Raw genomic sequence first — 20955 nt, 5'->3', positions numbered from 1 at the left:
AAAGATAAAACTTAACTTTTACAAAACAAAGTAGTTCAGCTCTTACAAAATAACATTTTAATGTCCAAACAAAGCGCAATAAAAAGAAAATCCCAAAGCACCAAATAAATGAAAAAATGCATCAAATCGATAAAACAGTCTTATCTCGAATATAAATTAATCACACTGCAGATGCTTCTTCAAAAACTACTCATTGGCCATAGCTCCATTCTAAAAGTATATTCTTGCAACGAATTTTTTTTTTTTTTGGTCACGGGAAAAAAAATAAGTTTCTAAATTTATACAAATATTTTCCTCGACAAACAACAATATCACAGAACATAACATTCTAAATTTATATAAATGTTTTGTTGGTCGCAAAAAACATATGTATATCCACAAAAATAGCAATAGTCGCAAAATAAAGACATTTTGCGACAAACTTAGTTGTGATTAAAAAAAAATTAGATTCTGCGATCAAATACTGCAGAAAATATGGTAAAAAAAGACCCATGATTCTCTGTAGACGTACCACTACGATGTTGAAAAAAAATTAGAAACAAGAAGAAAATTTTTCTTATTATTATTATTATTATCATCACTACTCATACTACAATAATTAATAATATTTTAATAACTTATAGAAATTTATTTTAATTTTAGAACAAAATAAACTAGGCTTGGGCTTTTACTTATTTTTTTAATTTTTTTAAAATTATTGTAAACTTGAAATGAGTTAATAATAATCAAGTTGTTATAATCAACAATGAATTAGAGAAAATAAACATTTCAAAATAAAATAATAAATAAATAAAATAGAGTAAATAAAAGTTTAGATATTTAATTTTTTAGTATTAAGTTCTCTAATTCAAGCACTCTCTTAATTAAGTATCATTTAAAAGAGAATTTAGTATTGTAATTTTAAATTTTTTGATTTATTATTGATATATAACTTTCGAATTTAAGCTTTTTTTTATTTTTTCTATTAATTTTTAAATTTAAATTTATTATTCTAATTTATAAATTTATTAAAAGAAAAAAGGTTTGGGCATGCCCTGACTTTTTTTCCTAAATATTTATTTCATACGAGAGGTTTGGACCAAAATTCGTGGAAATGGAACAAATCGACCTCGACTTTTTTGTCCTCCCTAAAATAATCATCGGTTCCAATATCTAAAAAAAATAAAAAATGACTCGCTTTAATTTTTATTTCAGCCCGTTACAATACAAAACTATTGAAAATAAAGCCCTCAATCACAGTACCATAAGGAGCAGCCGGCTAGCCTTGGCGGGTCACCAGAAACGGCAAAAGCCTCGCTAAAACCTTCTCCTTCACATTTCATAATCTCTGAGGCGCATATTATGAGAGAGACAACGATAGTTTAAGGCATAACGGTCTGCCTCTAGCTAAAACACGCCGGTGCTCCCCAAACCCAAATTAAATCATCCCCAAACAAACAACAATGTTTATCCTAAACACTTGCGCACCCATTTTACCGGTCATCGACTTTTCCCGCCATTTAAACAACCGTTTGGCCCCATTTTCGGCAGTCACACTCTCTACACAGAACCACGCTCCTCGACTCATCAGGACTCCTGTTTTTGTTTCCCAAGCCCAGAAATTGCAGGGCGAGGTCGGTATAGATGTTGATGTTGAAGTTGAAGTTGAAGATGAAGATGTAGATGTTGAAGACAAAACGACGTCGCGGAAAGCATACAGAGGAAGGAGGAGCGAAGAAGGGAAAGATTACGATAAAGACCCTGAATTTGCGGATATTTTGGGGAGTTGCCTTGACGACCCGCAACGGGCGAAATCCAAAGTGAGTTTTTGTTGTTCTTTGCTGCCTATTAATTAATTATTTAATTGTCTTTTAGCTTAAAGTAATCAATAGAGATAATTTTGTTTTTGGCCTTTTGATCTTTTAAAGATGGCAGATAGATTGAAGAATAAAAGAGACAAAATATTGCACACAAAGACTGGCTCTGCCACTCCTGTCAAAGTGACTTTTAACAAGTGAGTTATAGTTATTCTGTCGTTAGTTATGCACTGATTGCACTTTCTGATGCATCTAATTATTTGAAAATTCTGGTTCTAAAGTAAAATGTATAATTAATTGTGCTGATGAAATGATAAGAGTGCCCGTACTTCGCTTGATTCTCTCGTGATGGTGTGAATAAACGCCATGTCTTATGGGTGATCAAATAAATTTCAAAAGAAGTTACGAAGAAGTCAACTTGAAATGCTCATCAGGTTTGATGTCTTTGGGTGTTTGTTGATTATCTTGCCAATTAGGAGGGAATTTCAGTGCAAACTGTTTGATAGCTTCAATTTCAGTCTCTGGTTATGTAGTACGTTTTGAGCTTCAGAGACTTTGTAGTTTTGTTTGCGTTTGGAGATGTCTAGGCATTGGAGGAGGTGCGTAGAAAGTTGTAGCTTGTCTCATCTTATAAGATTATTTACATGGGTGAGTGTGTTAAAATATGATGCATATCCAACTAAAGACTAGCCAAATTGAATCTTTGAATAATGATGTTTGTACTGGAATGAGTACAAAAAAATAGCCAAAAAGTAAATTTCTTTTGTCCTTTAGTGAATACTTTGTCTTCTAGTGAGGGGTGCGCAAGCATAAGGTCAAGTGTTACTTCAACGAATAGCCACATAAAGGAAGTGTTGTATGGAGCAAATGAGGCTTCTAAGCCAAACGGTGCAGCGGTGGAATTACATTACAAATATGCCCATTAGCTTCATTTGTAATAAGAATCAAAATTGTAAAAAACAGTTTAGAGAAAGCTTTTAGTAAACTGTTATACTGTATCAATATAGAATAGAACAGAGAAAGCTTTTGCTCCTATTCTATAAAGGAAATAAAAAGTTCCTTATTAAAATTTCATGTTTCCTCTATTTAATGTTTGCATAAGTTTAATTTATTGAATATTTGCTTCGTCAAGCTAATGGGCTTATTTATTTATGGTGTAACTTTACCGCTACACCGTTGGCTTAGAAGCCTCATTTTACTCCACTAGGGCTTCATTTAGGTGGCTGTGTTGAAGCAACACTTATCCTTTTGCTTGCCACTTCATGCTAGTTTTCTCTAATCCCTTTTTTTTTTTTTAATTCAGATATAATTAGGAGAACATTACTTATACCAGTCAAATGACAATTTAACCATTTGATACATTTCTGAATATTGCGATACATTTCTGAATATTGCATCTGTGGCTGATTGAATTCAATTTGCTTGTTGGTCAATATCTGAATTTCCGAGAGGACCAAAACCGCTATTGAAGTACCTATCTCATTCCTGGAGTTAATTCTCTAACTCCTCATAAGTTGGGTTATTTGTGGTTTCAAGGCTCTTGATCATAGCCATTTTCCTAGCATGGCTGGATATAGTTGCTTTGCTTTTTCATTTATATGTGTTGTAGTTTTTGTTGTTTTATTCTATTATTATTTTTTACCCCCCTAATATGGAAGCAATTTCAAATGTAGCTGTTTCGTTAATTTGCCAACCTGCATTGCCAGATTTGATTTCTCAAACTCCTACATATGGTTTGAATTCTACAATGCGCCGTTGGAGAGAGATGTTTCCTTAATTTGTGATGTAAGTTATTTCTCCTTATCATTTCATTTTTACATTTACAAAGGAATTTCAGAAATTCCTTGCTAAAAGAAAATAAGAATTTCAGATGATATGGCATATTTAAACTTTGCAGGCAATTCGAGCGTGGCATATCATTGGGCGTCTTGGTGGATGCAACTCCATGAATATGCAAGTAAGTTTTCCTTAGTGATTTAAGCAAGTAGCAATGGAGGATTTTTTTTTTTTTTTAATATCATAATTCTCTAGTAAAATTGCTGATAGGTAGACTTTTTGCTAGGAAATGAAAATGACTATGAACTGTATAAATGGTTTAGTTTTTGGAAATGTGAAGTTTGAAATGTTTAAATTCTACTTGCTGTACAAATCTGATGCGTCATGCTTGCAATTATTGTATTTTTGATGTTTGTTGCCTACCCATACTTAATTGTCCTTGCAGTTGTCACAATCTCATATGGATAAAAGACCAAGTTATGATGTGATTTCCGGAGCAAATGTTACACCAACCACATTTTACAACATAGGAGATCTTGAGATTCAAGACAACTTGGCACGTATATGGTATGGACTTGCTTGTGAGCTAGCAAATGTACTTCTGTGTCTATCTTGCTTTACGGAATGGATGTGTTAGTGGTTCTTGCTAATGAATATTATATCAAAACCTGAAATAGGGTGGACATTGGGACCACTGAGCCATTGCTTCTTGATGTTCTGATTAATGCGTTGACACAGATAAGCTCCGAGTAAGCTCCCATATCGTTGTTAATCTTGATAAGTTCTAACTACTATAAGTCTGTATTCAAATCAGTGGATTGGTGTCCTTGCTTGAATATATGAGACTACTAAGTGGAGATTCCTACTCGGTGGGCATACCAAGAGGATAATAAGTTAATAACTGGAAACTATTTCGCACTTTGTAGCAATTGACTTTTGCTCTTAGCAGCAATCAGCAGGATATTTATGTAAATACAACACGGATAATTGGCATTTGCTTTCTCTTTGTTTCACGTGTGTCTAATGCTATAAATTTCTGATGGTTTTCTTTGTTATGTTCATCAGCCTAATTTGTGGACTTGCAGCTTTAAATATTAAACGTTTCTGCTGATTCTAACACATTCTAACTTTTACAGCTTTGTTGGAATTAAGCAACTTGTGTTTGGTGGATCTGAATTTGAGAATTGGAAAGAGAACTTGAAATCAGAAGATGCAGGTTGCAGTGTTCACAAAATTTAGCCTTCTTTCTCCATATTCAGAGGAGATTATGACATTCATGATTCAGTGTTATCTTTTCCGATGCATATATGTACATAAGAAGAGATGAGAATCAAATGCTGTGATGCTAAAGAGTTTTGTGCAGATGTTTGAAGTGGCTTTTGATGATGGTATAGGATATTTGCCACTAGAACTGAGTGCAAGGATGTATAATTTAAGCAAATAATGCTAAAAGTGTACTATTAAGAGAAGTTATCTAGTTTGCTTGGGTATCCGGTAATATGTGAATTCACTTTATCTTTGTTTTAATCTTTTGGTCAGAGATTACATTTTCATTTACTATTTATTTAAATAAGTTAGCTCCGACCTGGTTGTTTCAGATATACCAAAAAAATGGAGTGACTAGGATACAAATATGGACTAAAAAATGGAGTATAAAAATTAAAGCCAACCCGGACACCAGCATATATAAGAACTGGAAGACACTTGTGGAAGAAGATACAAGCCACTTCGTCTTCAAAATGGACAAGAGCATTAGAAATTGCAGTAAAGGCAACGTAATCTTCATATCAAGCTGTATGAAATCCTGGAACTAGTTCACCCTACAGTCAATCTCCAATAAAAGTCAAGTCTGTTTCAAATATGAAGGGAATTACATCATAGTTTCTAAAGCCGGCAGCGAAGTCGATAGGAATATAGGATGGTTCACTGCACATATGAACTGTGGCAATTGCCAATTTCCTCCAGAAAATTGGATGGCAAAAGCTACGGTGATCAAGTTTAATGAAAAGTTGGTAACTACCACTAAACATAGGCTACTAGAACTGCGAGTACAGCTTAGTTGTTTACAGACTAGTCTTGGTTGAGCTCAACCTACACCAGACTTTCAGAAGACAATTTTTTTCAGACCGGTAATGGAGACACCTTTTGTGCAATTAACTTGATCTCTTTGATCCTTTCATCAACCAACTGCTTCAGCTGCTCTTCTTGACTCGGTTGATTTTCATCCATTTGGACACCACTAGTTTCAACATTCTGTGACTTGAACATGACAAAAGACATCTCCGGATCATAAGAGCTAGGTACATCCATTATGCGCTTGTCGGTACTGCCTGAATCTTTTCCTAAGATATCTTCCCTCACACGATTTGAAATGATTGTGGTATAATCCTCCATGTACTTGTCAACAGGATCAAGGCGAAGATATATTAAAATCTCCCAACATTGGAGAAACTGTTTCTTGTTGATTTTCAACACTTTCCTGACTTCCTCTACAGTACTGGCAGGTGGCACAAATCGAGGGGCAAGGATTTTTTTTGATAGTTTCCCTTGCTTCAGATGCGAAACAGCGGAGTTAATTGCATGCTGGATTGGCTCAAAAGCAAGCAGGTGTTGTATGTCGACACAAGTGCGAACGTGTTGGAAGGAATCTAATGGCTCTTCAACTGTGAAGTCGTGGACATTTTCAGCTACTGCAACATTGCTGAGCACCTCTGTAAGGAAACCGCCATAGCCCTTGCGCTGGTAAGGAGGCAAAATCAAAATCTGCCATCAAAGACACAAGTCAAGACATTACTTGAAGAGAAAACATTTGATCGCATGAAGAACTGTCTGGTATTTTAATCAACTAAAACAACTTGGGCTCTTTTCATCCACTTTATCTACTGACTGAAATAATGATATTGATAGAGATGTACCTGACTGAGTCGCATGCGTGTGCTGTCAGGGTAATGATAGAAGCGATATATTGCTGTAAAACCAAGAAGTCTATGTTGAATATCTCCTTGCTGATCCATTTTCTTCCGAATCAGGATATATAACTCCCATCTTGGATCAGTAACATCAATAGGGTTGCTTCCTAATTAAGATGAAAAAGCTTATTAGAAGTGGAACTTGAATTCGCACTAAAACGAGAATATGCAACATTGTTTCATTGGCATTGAGAAGCGACAGTTTACCATCCACAAGAAGAAGAACAAGAGGTATTAAACGACTGTAGAGGTGTCCAGCTTCCATATTTCCCACCACCATGCGAACAACCTGACCCAGATGAAAAGCACATGGTTGATGGTCATTTGCTAACAAATAAATATGCCGATGATAAGAAAAACAAACCGGAAAAACATTTATTTCACAAATTACAGTACATCCTAAAACAAAATGCATCTAACCCTGACAAGGGATACAGCAGATAAAATGGTGTAGGCCAAAGCTCCAACAAAATCAGCGTTTTTGAAAACACTAAATAAGTGCACACCACGGTGCAAACTAGAACTTCAGGACAGAAGCTATCATTCTTCCCATATGCCAAAATTAAAAAGCTTAATCTAAGAATCACCTCTAAATCAGAAGCAGCTGCTTTTAGATTATTATTACAATGAGTAACGTGTCCATTGGAAACCTTGTGTTGCAATATCTCCCCACTTGATACAGCAGATCTGGCAGCAACAATGAAAAGAAAAACTCAACTTTACTAATAAGAAAAACCAGAACACCAAATTGTCGTATGGATAATTCAGGACCTAGACATGCAAAGATCTCAAATATACAGTACCTAGTAAAGTCTTTCTCTGTTGAAAATGTTTGGAGGAAATCATCTTTATTCTCAACAAGAGTCTCAGCAAAAATCCTCTGTGGAAAATCATAATTAAAAAAAAAAAAAAAAAACCACAAGGGATATCAACAATCAACAGAAACTTTTAATAAGGAGGCAAGTGCATACCTGAAGAGCAGATTTTAGATCTGTAATTCCTTTGCCCCTCTAACAAAAGAAAATGAGAAGCAATTATAAAATACTATCAACAGATAAAAGTAAAGGAAAATCCAACTGAATCAGACTTTAAAAAAAATAAGAAATAGTGCATACATGAATCTAAATTATAGTCGGACGCTGAAGAATTTAAGTACTTACATCAGAGGTGCTCTGAAATGTAATATCAGCAAATGCATGAAACGATATACTGCTAATCCATATGGTTATCTACACAAAAGTGTTAAAAAGACAAAATCTGTTAAAAAGAAATACATTATAGGAATCAAACACTCATTTTGGCCTTCAACTTGATATGGATGTAGATTACCTTCAAACCTTGGTAACCGTAAATCTTCCCATCTTCATCAAAAAAGCTGTTTAAGTCAACTGGATCAATCGAGAAACTGTCTGAAACACCTACTTCCTCTTTGCTAGACACTAGGTAGCAGAAATCATGTAAACATCCATTCTAAATCAAAATTCAACGAATAAAAAACGTAATAAGCAGAGCATATAGAAAAATAATGCAATGATGACAAAAATGAGTAACACTTTATTCCAAAGCTACTTATGCTCTGAACCAAGCAAGAACACAAAATTATCCATATTTTATCAAACAAATGTGAAGTTTTGCGGATTGCTCCAACTCAACAACACAAGATATCCCACAATTTCAAATAGTCCAGTAACCAAGTCTTCTAAAATGTATCATCCTAACAAATTTCCAAAACTAGAAAATCAATTCACAAAACAAAATAAAAAGATTCAGCAACTACATGAAATTAGAGTGAAAGTAATTGATACCCAGATAAATTTTAATGCATTGGTTTGCCTCAACTCCTTCATCTGCACCAAAAAATCAGAGCCAGTTAGCTAAACCAGATTTTTTTAAAAAAATTATTAAAAAAAGCATTTGAGGAAAAATCGCAGCTGAGTAGACTCACCGACATCCGAGAATCCGACTCGCCTTCGCTTCTTGGGCTCGGAGACTGGATCGGCAGAAGGGTTTTTCTTTTGCCCCATTTTTGGGAGAGCTAGGGTTTAGCAGAGGAGCGGGAAATGAGAGAAACTGAGGCGGGAAATTGTAGCGTACAAACGGGAATAACTTAAGAGGTATTATATGGTCCCTCCTGACGTGCATATCTCACGAGTACAATGCCACTCCGCTCCTCCTCTATTAAGTTATGGGCCAAACGGACCGGTGATTCAGGCCCACCCAAATTTTTTACTCTAGAATAGATTTCTTCTCGTAGCTATTACTGTATAAAGAATTCGGGATGCGTTTTTGGACTTTATTATATATAATATTATTTTATATTAATATTACAATATTACAATATTAATATTTTAATGAGATATTACGAATTCCTAAAATTATTTATTAAATAATTATTTTTATATCTTAATTTTTTAATATAAAATTTTTATAATATAATATCATTGAATAATAAAATTTTATAATATTATATTCTATTATTATAATATTATTACATAATATTATATTATAATATAACTTATTTTTATACATACTTATTATAATATAAATGATAATATAACATAATATAGATTATATTATATTATAGCACAATATAATATTAAATTTTTATAAATAAAATAAAAAATGATATGACATAATTATATTATATTATAATATTTTTATATATTAATTTTCTGTATTAATGTAGAATACAACTGTTTTATTTGAATTTGTTTTTAAATTTAGTATTTTATTAAATAATAAATGATTACATAATTTAAATTCTTTTTCCATATTTAAAGTAAAATAATGTATTATCATTTATTTGTTAAATATTTAAGTTTATTAATATTTTACATTTTTATTTAAATATAAATATAAACAAATATCTATCTAGTGACTTAAAGAAAGTCTTATTATATATCTAATCTTTAAATTTCTAAAAAAAGAAAATGACAATTTTCCTGCTAGTAGTAAGTACTCAAATGCTCTACATTCCACGATGACCCATCTATGTCTTTAATCATGTAATTCTCAGGTTTAACAATCTCTATCATTTTTATAAAGCCCTCTTAATTTGGGCCAACACCCCAACAATTTGCTTGTATTCTAGAATACACTCCTAAGAATAAGATCTTTAACTCGAAAGCTTATTGAGTATACTTTTAAATTAAAGCATCGAACTGCCCTTTGCTTATATATTGTTGCTCTTAGCTAGGCTTGTTCTTTTCTGTCTTTCAAAAGGTCCAAGCTAAGATTAAATTGCCCTTGGTTTTCTTCTGATTGAAAGTATTACACTTTATATGATGGCATCTAAATTTCAACTGGAACTACTACTTCTACGCCAAACAAGGGAAGATAGAGTTTCTCCTATCATTGTAGTGTGTGTTGTTTTGTAAGACCGTGGCACAAATGATAGTTCTTATACTGAAGACTTTTTAAGCTTGTCCAACTAGATCTTCAATCTTTGATTATTTTATTAACAACCTCAACGTGTCTGTTAGCTTGAGGATGTGCTTATAAGGAGAAAAAATTCTTTATTCCTAAACTTTTCTAGAACTTTTTGAAGTATGGATTGTCAAATTACTTTTTATTATCTGTAACAATGGCTCGAGGGATACCAATACACGTGATGGATTTCTATAGAAATCTTGTTGTCTTTTGCTCTGTAATCTGCGTCAAGTGCTATACTTCTGCCCATTTAGTAAAATAATCTATACCCACTGCTGAAAACTTTATTTACCCTTTTCTTATTGGCTTTGGGCTAATGACATTTGCACCCCATTGAGCAAACAACCACAAAACTAATGACTAAGGTGAGATATTCTTAAGGCTATTGAGGTACATTAAAGAACCTTTGACACCTATCACACCGCTAGACAAACATTTGTGCATCATCTTTCATAGTGGGCTAGAAATGTCCTTAACCGATTGCCTTTAGATCTATTGAGCCTTTAGATTAATGAACTAACTCGTGAGTTATTACCACCAATGCCCTCATGGATTTTTGTCATTACATAATTTGCCTGGCCAAGTGCTAGGCATCTTAAGTAAGGTAATAAGTATCATTATTGTAAAACAGATCTTGTAAAATAATATTAGGCTTGGCAAAATCTGGATCTAGTTCGGGTTTTGGTGTTGCTCGGGACCGGACCGGATGAGTGAAATATAAGACCGGACCCGGGTTAAAATTTGATTTTTCCAGGTACGGTTCGGGCCCGAGCCCGGCACCTTCTGGGTCCGGGTTTTGATCCGGGCTTCTAAACCCACATGTGATAACTTCAATTTTTTTTTCATTTCTCTAACAATGCAAATTTTAAAAAAGAAAATAATCAAATAAACACATTCAATCTCAAGTTTTAAAAAAGTAAAATAGTTAAATACAAATATATAATATACTAACAATGCAAATTTTGCACAAATGATAAATAAAAATTATTTCAATCTACTTTCTAATACCTAAATTCATCTAATTTCTAACTTAAACTCATTCAATCTATATATATAAAAATAAATAAATAAAATTCAATAACACAATAATCACACAATAAATTTAAATAACATCGAACATATCATAAATTCATAATTATATATTTATAATATATATATATATATATATATATATATATATATATATTTTAATTTATTAAAAAATCGAGTCCGGTCCGGGTTCTGGGTTTTTGGTGTTGAACCCGGACCCGGGCCCGGAAATGTCCGGGTTTGAGAATTTCAAACCCAGGTCCAGTTTTTATGTGTATGCGGTCCGGGCAAAGGCCGGGTCCGGGCCGAGTCCGGTCCGGACGGGCTTTTTTGACACCCCTAAATAATATATTGTGCTAATATCAACTTTACACTTTTTGCTTCTTATTTGCCATCATATAGCCTTCTATCCCTTAAATAACTAATAATGGGATCTATCCAGCTCTCAACTATGTCAACAACGTCAACCATATTGTTCTCTTCTTGACCAATGCTTAATTCTAATAAGAATTCTATAGGAATGAATTTGGTCAAGTTTGTGTTAGTAGCTAATGTTAGTTTAGCAAGAGCATTTACCTTACTATTTTCTTCCTTGAGAGTTGTGTTATAGTGTACGCCACAAAATCTTCCAACAATTCTCTGACTTTCTCAAGGTAGTCTAGCATTTTATTTACTTTTACCTTATATTCAAATTTGACTTGATTCATGATCAACTTTGAATGCTGAAAATTTCTAGTTCCTCTGCCCCCATTTATCATGCCAACCTGAGTCCAACAAGTAGGGCCTTACAGTGTCCTTCATTATTGGAAGTTTAAAATCTAAATCTAAGGACAAAACTTAAGTCTGTGTGTCTTAGAGTCACCAAAATCAATCCTACACCACTTTCTTATTGGTTTAATGACCCATTCACAAACAACTTCCAAATCAGCATGTCAACTTTACCAATTCTTTCTTTCTTGATTTGGCTGCTGGTAAACTCCACTATAAACTCTGCGGCGGCTTGCCATTTAATCGTTGATTTTTGGTTGATATTAGATATCATGCGCTCCCATCTCTATAGTCCACTGAACCAACCTTCCTGACACATTTGGTTTTTGTATAACTTTCTTAAGCTACTAGTTTATAATTGCTACTATGGTATGAACCTAGAAATAAGATCTCAATTTTCTGCCAAATAGTACTAGTGCTTAGGGGCGACAAAACGAATAAACGAATCAAATTCGAATAAATCGTAAATGAATAAGGTTAAAACTCTATTAATTAGGATTCAACTCCTTTATTAAACAAATTGAAATTTTAGGATTTAGATTCAACTCGTTTATTAAATGAATATTTGATTCAATTTATTTAATTCTTTTAGTAGAATCAGTGAATAAATCGAATCAAATATGAATTCATTACTATTCATTTATCATATAACAAATTTATAACAAATCGAATTGAATACAAGTTTGTATACAAAAATATAATTAATTAAAAAATTAAGCAAAACACTACAAATTTAACATCTTATAAAATACAAATAATGCAAACTATATTCTAAGAATAAAATACACAGTCATCTAAACACCAAATTACAAATTCTTAATAATACAAATAAAAGTAACTAAAATTCAAAGTATAAACCAAAGTGATTTCTTTAATTCTATTCATTTTTTCTTTGTCACCTTGAAAACAAGAATCCTACTTTTAAAAAGTAAACAAAATGATATTAACATACTGCAACACTGATAAAAGTCACTGTAATATTTCAAATAACAAATATCTTGTAAATTAGTAGTATTGTTAAGGAAATAATGATTAAATATACAAATCCAAGAAAAATAAATAAGATAAAACTTCACTTATCACACTTCGACATTGTCATTAGGATCATTGGCACTCTTTGTAGATGGAGAAATATTAGTGCTGGTGGTCATAATATTTTGAGTAATTTGGGCCATAATGACATTAAATTTTTTACAATAATTTTATAAAAATAAATCTTAATTAGAAACAATTGAATACAATGTTATATAAGGAAAATAAATTTATTTTATGAGCAAGTCTTACCAATCCATGCTATCAAAATCATCAAATTCTTTCAAAATAATTAAGAAATAAGAATAATCAAAATCTAAACATGAAAAAAAATAATAAGTTTTACAATGAACAAAAATGTACCTTAAACATATCTATGGTCCATTAATAAGTGTATTCTAACTATTGTCATCACGTCCCGCACATGAACCAATATTACTCATTTGAGTGAGTTTGGATGTGGTAGAAAAAAGTTGATGTGATCATATTATACTCACCAAAACTGTAAACAACTTATTTCGAACATGCTTTACCTCCCCTGAATTTTGACCATAAAATCTTCATATAGGCAAACTCAAAAATGTCATTTTGTATTGAGCATCTAAGATGACCACTGTTGCCAAAATGATACCAATATCAAACCAATACTTCTTAAATTGTTCGATCACTTTTTGTGCCATTGTTTTCATGTAAACATCTTGACTACGCAACCTTAGCCTCAAACACCTTAGGAAATACTTTTGGAAATACAACTTGAAGTAGGATAATTTTGACCTACAAAAAATGCATGTGATCTCATAAAACATGGACATAAATTTGCCAATTTTATGTATTTTCCTCTATTCTTCTTTAGAAGGACAACTTTTGAAATTAGAATCACTCAATTGTAAATGACATAAAGCTTTTTGTAATATGTAATACCATCAAGCATAAGAAAAGTTGAATTTCATCTTATAGAAAAATTTTGTCTTATTCATTTCTTGACATCTAGAGATACTTGCTTAACCCACTCCATGAATTTTCTTTTTTTCTCATTTTTGACCCTTTGAGATATTTCACAGACTCATGGGCCTTTTCTATTTCTTACTCAATTTCGTTAAATCCTTTTTTAACAATAAAATTAATAATATTAACACAACATCGAATACAAAAGAAATCCCCATCACACATCAAATCATTCCTTTATCTCAATTGACTTTTAACACTACAATATAAACACCATCATTTGAAGCAATGTCCACAATCAATGAAAAAACTTTTTCTCAATACCTTATTCACATAACAATGAAAATAAATTTTGAATCAAGGTAATTTTTTTTTAATACCTTATTCGCACAACAATGAAAATTTATAGATGTCCATAAATTAATAATAAAACATATTCTGCAAAGAGCTTCTTCTAACATGCTTTTAATTTTTACCTTTTCCCTATTATGCATTTTTGACACATTTGCTTTCTCAGTGTTCCTACAAATGTTGGACACGTCATTACATAAATAATTCTAAATTCTTTTAATACTCTCCTGCTTAACAATTTAAAATGGCAAATCATGTATGATAATGGCAGAAGACAAAAATTCATAAAACATGTGAGCTTCAAACTTTAAAACATGAGTTGACTGTCCATCACTATAATCTAACATCATTTGTGTGGGATCACACTTTTTAAATTTTGCAGAAGTATCATAATGTCTTTTGAAATTATTACATTATGCTCTTGGCTTATTGTCTGGATATTTATCCCTTGAAACCTTACACAACAATGTCTAAACTTTTGATGTTTATTTCCTTTGTTGTGGTCATTTTTGTTCCTCTAGTCTGAAACTTTTTTCAATCTCTTCTTCCATTTCGATTATATCATTTTGCATCATCATCTTTAACACTTGAATCATTAATTGTGTAGATTGAATTAATTGGTTTGTGTCCATTCTCCTATGGGAAAAAAAATTCAAAATTAGTTAGGAAGATGAATTAACAATTGAACTTAAATAATAAAATTTAATGTTCATAAATCAGTAAATGCATGATGGAAATAAGGATTTCCACATAAATAAGATCATATGTCGCATGCATGTAAACTAATAATGTGATTAAAGATCATAAGGAAAATCCAACACAAAAACTATTTTAGTAAAGAAAGGATGGGGATATTTAGGTAAATAAAGCAATACATGATAAACATGGTAACTATAGGAAATAGATATCATAAAAAAATTGGGTTGAATTGAAAAATAACAAAAAAGACCACAACAAATAAATATATTAGTAGGAAAAAACAGATTTATGGTTTTAAAAAGAAAAGAAAGACAAAATTAGATAAAGAAAAATGAATTGAGGGTTGAAGATGGCAAGTACATATAAAATTTGAGAAAGAGTTTAGTTGATTGCATTTATGGTAATTTAGAACCAATTTCATAGCTAAACCATTGACATTTTCAACGAATCAGAATAGCAACAAGTTGCCCTCTATGTACTATCCAAATATCTCTTTGAACATGATCACTTTCTGCATGATTTAGTGTCAGTTAGAATAAAAAAGCACACAATCCCTTATATAAAAAAGCACACAATCCCTTGTAAAAGCTATTTACCGAACTACTTAAGTCCATGCAGCAAAATCTAGAGTCAATCTGATTTCAATACAATCAAAGATTAAAGTTGATTAAGTTGACTATAGAAAAAATAACATTAAGATCTCTCTTCGAGTATAAATAAAATTGCATATGATCACTTTTACTCCTTCCCAAATAAGTATTAAACAAAAGGTTTAAGTAATTTTAATATTGTTAGAGAAAATATAAAAAACACAATAACCTTTAAATGATGAGAAAATTTCCAAAAAGACCACCAAACGTGGCAATCTTCACATATAAAAAAAAGAAGCTTATAAGCCCATTATAATTGTATATAAGCTAAGAAAATTTGTAGATCCTAATGAATAATTAAGGAGACCACCAACAAGTAAAGGGCTTAGTCTATTCTATCCAAAAAGAGGGGAATAGGCATTTGCTTGATTTGGTTTCCAAATAAACAACATGCTCCCCCGCTTATGTTGGCCCCCATTAATTCCTTTGAGTTTCATTCTTGCAAATGTACTCCCTAAGCGGGATACTTAACTAGTTTGCTATAGCAAAATCTCTACATCCTAATCTAGAATTGGTAATTAATATTTAGAATTTGTAATCACAAAAAAAAAACCTATATATAGCTTTAAAAAAAAACCTATATATAGCTCATAGGTGAGATGGTGCTGGTTTCTCTAAACAATAAACAAAAAGAAATTACTATGGAGGGTGGACAAGAGAAGGTTGCAGGCTAAAAAAAGAAGGGAAAGAAAGAGGACAAATGGTAAAATAAAAAAATTACTGTGAAGGGTGGGCAAGAGAAGGCCGTCGACTAAAAGATGAAGGGAAAAAAGGAGGGGAAATGATAAAGTAAAAAGAATTAGGACCGAGTATACCTTAATTTTTGTTTCTCTTATAATAGTTTGTCTTGTTATCCTTAAAAATTACTATATTAACCTTTAAACTTTAAAAAAAATTTGAAACAAATTTAAGGATAGATAAGTAATTTAATTAAATAAATTTCAAACTAATGGACCGTACTTGATTAATTTATGATCTATTTATTAAACTAATCATACAAATAAATGAATAAACATCCTTAAACCCAAATTTGATTTATTTGATTAACTAATCGAATCAAATTCATCTATTTATTAAACGAATCAATTTTTTTTTTAAATTCAAACCCATTTAATTCACATCGAATCAAATTGAATAATTGAATCTTGACCCAGATTACCACCCCTATTAGTGCTAAGGCGATCTTCTCTATTACTGGGCATATTTTCTTAGAATTTGATAGAGTGTGACTAACATAATAAATAGGCTTTTATAACATATCTTCTTTTCTTATCAAAACTAAGGTTGTTCTTGATTCTGAAACTAGTACATAATAAAGACCCTCTCCTTGCACTAATTTAAAAAGAATAGGGGAACTTTACATGTGTTTTTTCAATTGTTGGAATGATTTTTTTTCACATTCCTCTATCCATACTAAACATTTTTCACCCTGAAGAGTTTTGAAAAATGACAAGCACTTATTTATTGCTCCTAATATTAAGTGATTCAAAACAACAATTCAATTTGTCAGTCTTTAAACTTTTAATTGTCTATGAGACTCCATATCTACAAGAGCTTGATTCTTCTCTAGATTAGCATGTATTCCTTGCTAGCTAATCGTAAACATAAAAAAGTTTCCTTAATATTCCCTAAAAGCACATTTTCTTGGATTCAAATTCATACTGAAATAGTTCAGTATCTTAAACACCTTTTCCATGTTTGTGATATGATCTTCAACTTTTTTACTTTGAACAAGCATGTCATTTGCATAAACTTCATATTTCTTCTAATGTATCCGTCCAATATTTTGTTAACCAACTTTTAATATGTCACTCCTGTGTTCTTCAAATGAAAAGGTATTAAATTATGACAATCTAAATCTTTATATGTAACAAAAGATGTCTTCTTCCCATTGGGAAGGTAGATTTGAATCTGGTTTTAACCAGGATATGCATTTATAATAGTAAGTAACTCACATCTTACAGTAGCATCAAATCATTGATTAGTCTTAGGTAAAGGAAAACTATCTTTGGGATATGTTTTAATTAAATCATTAAAGTCTACGAATTCTTCACTTCATATTCGAGATTATCACCATATTGGACAACCAGTTGGGATAATGCACTTCTTTGATAAATCTTGCCTTAGTTATTTATCAGCATATTCTACTATTCTTTCATATCTTTCTAAATTAAAAGACCTTTTTTTTTTTCCTGTATTGGTTTATACTGATATCAATATTCAGCTGATGGCCTATTACTTATGTGTCTATCTTAGCTTGTCCTCATAGGACCATACGAATACATCGGAATATGTTCTGAGAAAGTCTTCTAATCATACACGTATTTCTAGAGCTAATGACATGACAACTCAAGTTGTCTTATTTTGATTATCCTTTTGCAGTTGGTTAGTAACTGGCTCTTATACTAGTGATCCCATTTGCTCTTTTTTTTTTTAATTCTAAGATTAAATATCATCTTTAGACATTCGCATTTGTCCATCTTGCCTCTTAAAGCTATATCATAACACTTTATGGATGCTTCTTTGTCTGCTCTTAAGATTCCAAATCTTGTTTTAGTAGGAAACTTTACTATTAGGTAACAAGTTGAGGTTACTACCTAAAACGATTTAGGGATGGTCTCCCCATAATACATTATATACTAATAGATGCTTTACCACTGAGAAACTCATCATCTTGGTAGCTTGGTGTAGTAGTTCCCTAATGGTAATTGGTAGGTCTACATTGCTCAACTAAACGAAACACTATCCCCCAAATCCTATTAAGGAGCTATTGTTGAGTGTTAGAAAATGCATATTTATAAAGGAGAAAACTGTCATTTTACATTTCAAGTCTTACTAACAACCCTTACTTTTATGTATTTAACATTCTTGTGATTTAATTACGTGTGTTTTATTTTAATTAAGTAATTTATGTATTTTAGGGGCATTATAGTCATTTCACAATAAAGGAGAGATCAGACGGCAAAACGGACATCACTTTTGAACTCAGGACGGTCGAAAACCTTAGGAGGAGCATAAAAGGAAAAATGACACTATTCACATGTACGGTACTATTCACGTATATGGTACTGTATACGTTACTGTTCACAGCACTGTTCACATAGACGGATCGATGACGTGGCATTGACCGATGATGTGGCATTGACTGATGAGGTGTCACGATCCTGTTAGACTAAAATTCTTATGTACTGTTGATGGTGACGTGGCAGCATATCAGTGGACGAAAAATCTCGCGTACGGTGCATGCATCACACAGGATTATTTTCAACCAAACTGTGTTACTGTTCATTCGGGTCAAATCATGTTACTGTTCATCCGCGTGGTCAAACCGTGGACTGTTGACTGATGACGTGGCGCAATCCTGAGCGTCCAAACTGTTTTTAATCCGATGGCCATGATTTACTCCATGTATTTATAAAAAGGGGGCCTCCCCCCTAATTTGATATCTCTGAATCTATTTTTGGACTCTGTTTTCTGTAATTCCCTCTCCATCTTGTATTTTCTTTGTATTTTAATAAATTTTCATTTTACCCATAGTTCAATTATGAGTGGCTAATTTTCTTTCAAGCTTGGGTTGAAGGTGAAGTCTCAACATGTGTCATGGGCTTAATTTGGTAAATTTATTTTCTCTTCCCCTCTAGTTTTTGTGGATGTTTTGACTTCTCGTCGATAAATAATACTAATCTTGTCTAGTAGCGCCTTGGTTTCACCGGCCCTCTAGTACAAGGTTATTATTATTTGGCACGATAAGCCCTTAGCACCATATTGATTAGAGCGTGGTTCATGAGGTGTGGATTCCCCTCTTATGATTTAATTGGTATTAATACGGATTATTTAGCCCATGATGCATGTTGATACGGATCCAGATACCCAAGTATGTCAATTTAATAGATTTTCTCTACAATTTATTCTCTCCATTGCAATTCCAATTTTAGAATTTATTCTCGCCATTTTAATTTAAGTTTTAGCATATTCCAAATCACTTCCACCATAAATCCAACCACTCATTTACAAAATTAATTCTACACATAATTAAAATCCACCTCCTCGTGGGATCGACACTCGTCACCATTGATCTATACTACAATAGATTCGTGCGCTTGCGAGTACATTAAAATTTGCACAACAAGTTTTAGGCGCCGTTGCCGGGGAGATAAGTAATTTTAATTCATAGAATTAATTTTTGTGAATAATTTCTTTTATTTGTTTTCTTGTATTTTTTTTATTAAAAAAAAAGAAAAAAAAGTAAATCCGCATTTAAAGGTTAGTATTTCTTTTTCTTCTTTAAAATTTTGTAATTTAATTTTCAATTTATTTTTCTTTGTAATTTTTTTATTTTATTTTATTTAATTTTTAGTTAATTTCTTTCACGTATTTATTTTTGTGTGTTTTTATAGAAAGGTTGTAATAGCACAATAAGGTTAGTATCGTAATTTCTCCATCTTCTTTATTTTTATTTGTTTTGTTCCCATCTTTATTTTTATTTTATTTGTTTTGCATGCATGGTCGTAGGTCATTATTACCTAATCTTGAACCTATAGACCTTGAACTAGAAAAAACACTTCGCACACACAAACAAATTAAAAATAAAATGGATTTGCAACCACAGGAGAGGCCATTTAAGGACTACTTCAGTCCCTTAGCCAATTTGAGCACATCATGCATAAGATACCCAAATGTAGCTGCTAGGAGTTTTGAATTAAAACCTAGTGTGTTAAATTGTCTCCCAACATTTTATGGCCTAGAAAATGAGGACCCATATAATCATCTGAATGGTTTTCATGCCATTTGTCAAACTTTTAAATATGAAAATTTTTCAGACGATAATGTTAAACTCAGATTATTCCCATTTTCTTTAAAGGATAGAGCTCGTTCATGGCTTAATACATTGCCTGCTAATAGCATTTCATCATGGGAACAAATGGTAACTAAATTTTTGAATAAATATTTCCCAGTGCATAAAACCAATGCTATTCGCAGGGAAATCTCGGAGTTTACCTAGAGAGAGGACGAGCAATTTTTCGAAACATGGGAGCGATTTAATGGGCTACTCTTGAAGTGTCCACATCATGGGTACGAGAAATGGCACCAATGCCAATACTTTTTGGAGGGATTACTACCAAATGTGCAAGAATGGCTAATGGCAACAAGTGGAGGAGAGCTAATGTCAAAAAGTGCATCAGAGATTTGGGAATTCTTCCAGCGACAAGCAGATAATTCCCCAACAACGGAGTCGATCACTCAAGAATACTAGAAGAATTAAGGGAGTAAATGAGGTTCACATCAGGCGAATCAAGTCTCAGAAATTCAAAGAAGTCAAAGCGATAATTCAAAAAGTCTCTCTCAACAAATAGCATCATTCATCGACTAGCTAAATCAACAGAGCCACATAGACCATGACCATCGACTCATACTCATCATCAAGTCAATCGCCATCAGTAGTAATCGAGAAAACATCGAATCACACCCATACCTCCAACACATCATCACCTAGAACGGAGAGATTTTTCA

The 20955-nt window shown here is 32.2% G+C and overlaps 2 protein-coding genes across 4 annotated transcripts; one reads left to right on the top strand and one right to left on the bottom strand.

Moving 5' to 3' along the window:
• Window positions 1-1203: 1203 nt before the first annotated feature.
• Window positions 1204-5099, top strand: LOC18055669. Of its 3 annotated transcripts, none has more exons than XM_006451323.2 (7): window positions 1204-1799; window positions 1908-1993; window positions 3503-3581; window positions 3694-3753; window positions 4018-4139; window positions 4250-4321; window positions 4709-5099. In XM_006451323.2, exons 1-7 carry the CDS (start codon window positions 1443-1445, stop codon window positions 4809-4811), a joined length of 879 nt encoding a protein of 292 aa, XP_006451386.1. In that variant the 5' UTR covers window positions 1204-1442; the 3' UTR covers window positions 4812-5099. The 3 variants fall into 3 exon arrangements, with proteins under 3 accessions (XP_006451386.1, XP_006451384.1, XP_006451385.1); XM_006451321.2 differs by having other exon boundaries at window positions 3470-3581; XM_006451322.2 differs by lacking the exon at window positions 4250-4321 and having other exon boundaries at window positions 3470-3581.
• Window positions 5100-5371: 272 nt separating this feature from the next.
• On the bottom strand, window positions 5372-8651 carry LOC18055668 (histone acetyltransferase type B catalytic subunit). Its single transcript, XM_006451320.2, has 10 exons — window positions 8487-8651; window positions 8347-8388; window positions 7871-7980; window positions 7702-7770; window positions 7513-7551; window positions 7345-7421; window positions 7129-7228; window positions 6749-6830; window positions 6488-6648; window positions 5372-6335 (listed from the first exon to the last, which is right to left on the bottom strand). Exons 1-10 carry the CDS (start codon window positions 8563-8565, stop codon window positions 5694-5696), a joined length of 1401 nt encoding a protein of 466 aa, XP_006451383.1. The 5' UTR covers window positions 8566-8651; the 3' UTR covers window positions 5372-5693.
• Between the last annotated feature and the right edge of the window lie 12304 nt (window positions 8652-20955).

Source organism: Citrus clementina, unplaced genomic scaffold (assembly GCF_000493195.1).
Source record: "Citrus clementina cultivar Clemenules unplaced genomic scaffold, Citrus_clementina_v1.0 scaffold_1, whole genome shotgun sequence".
Taxonomy (NCBI): domain Eukaryota; kingdom Viridiplantae; phylum Streptophyta; class Magnoliopsida; order Sapindales; family Rutaceae; genus Citrus; species Citrus x clementina.
Note: the sequence above shows the minus strand (reverse complement) of the source record. Positions and strands in the feature narration are given on the sequence as shown.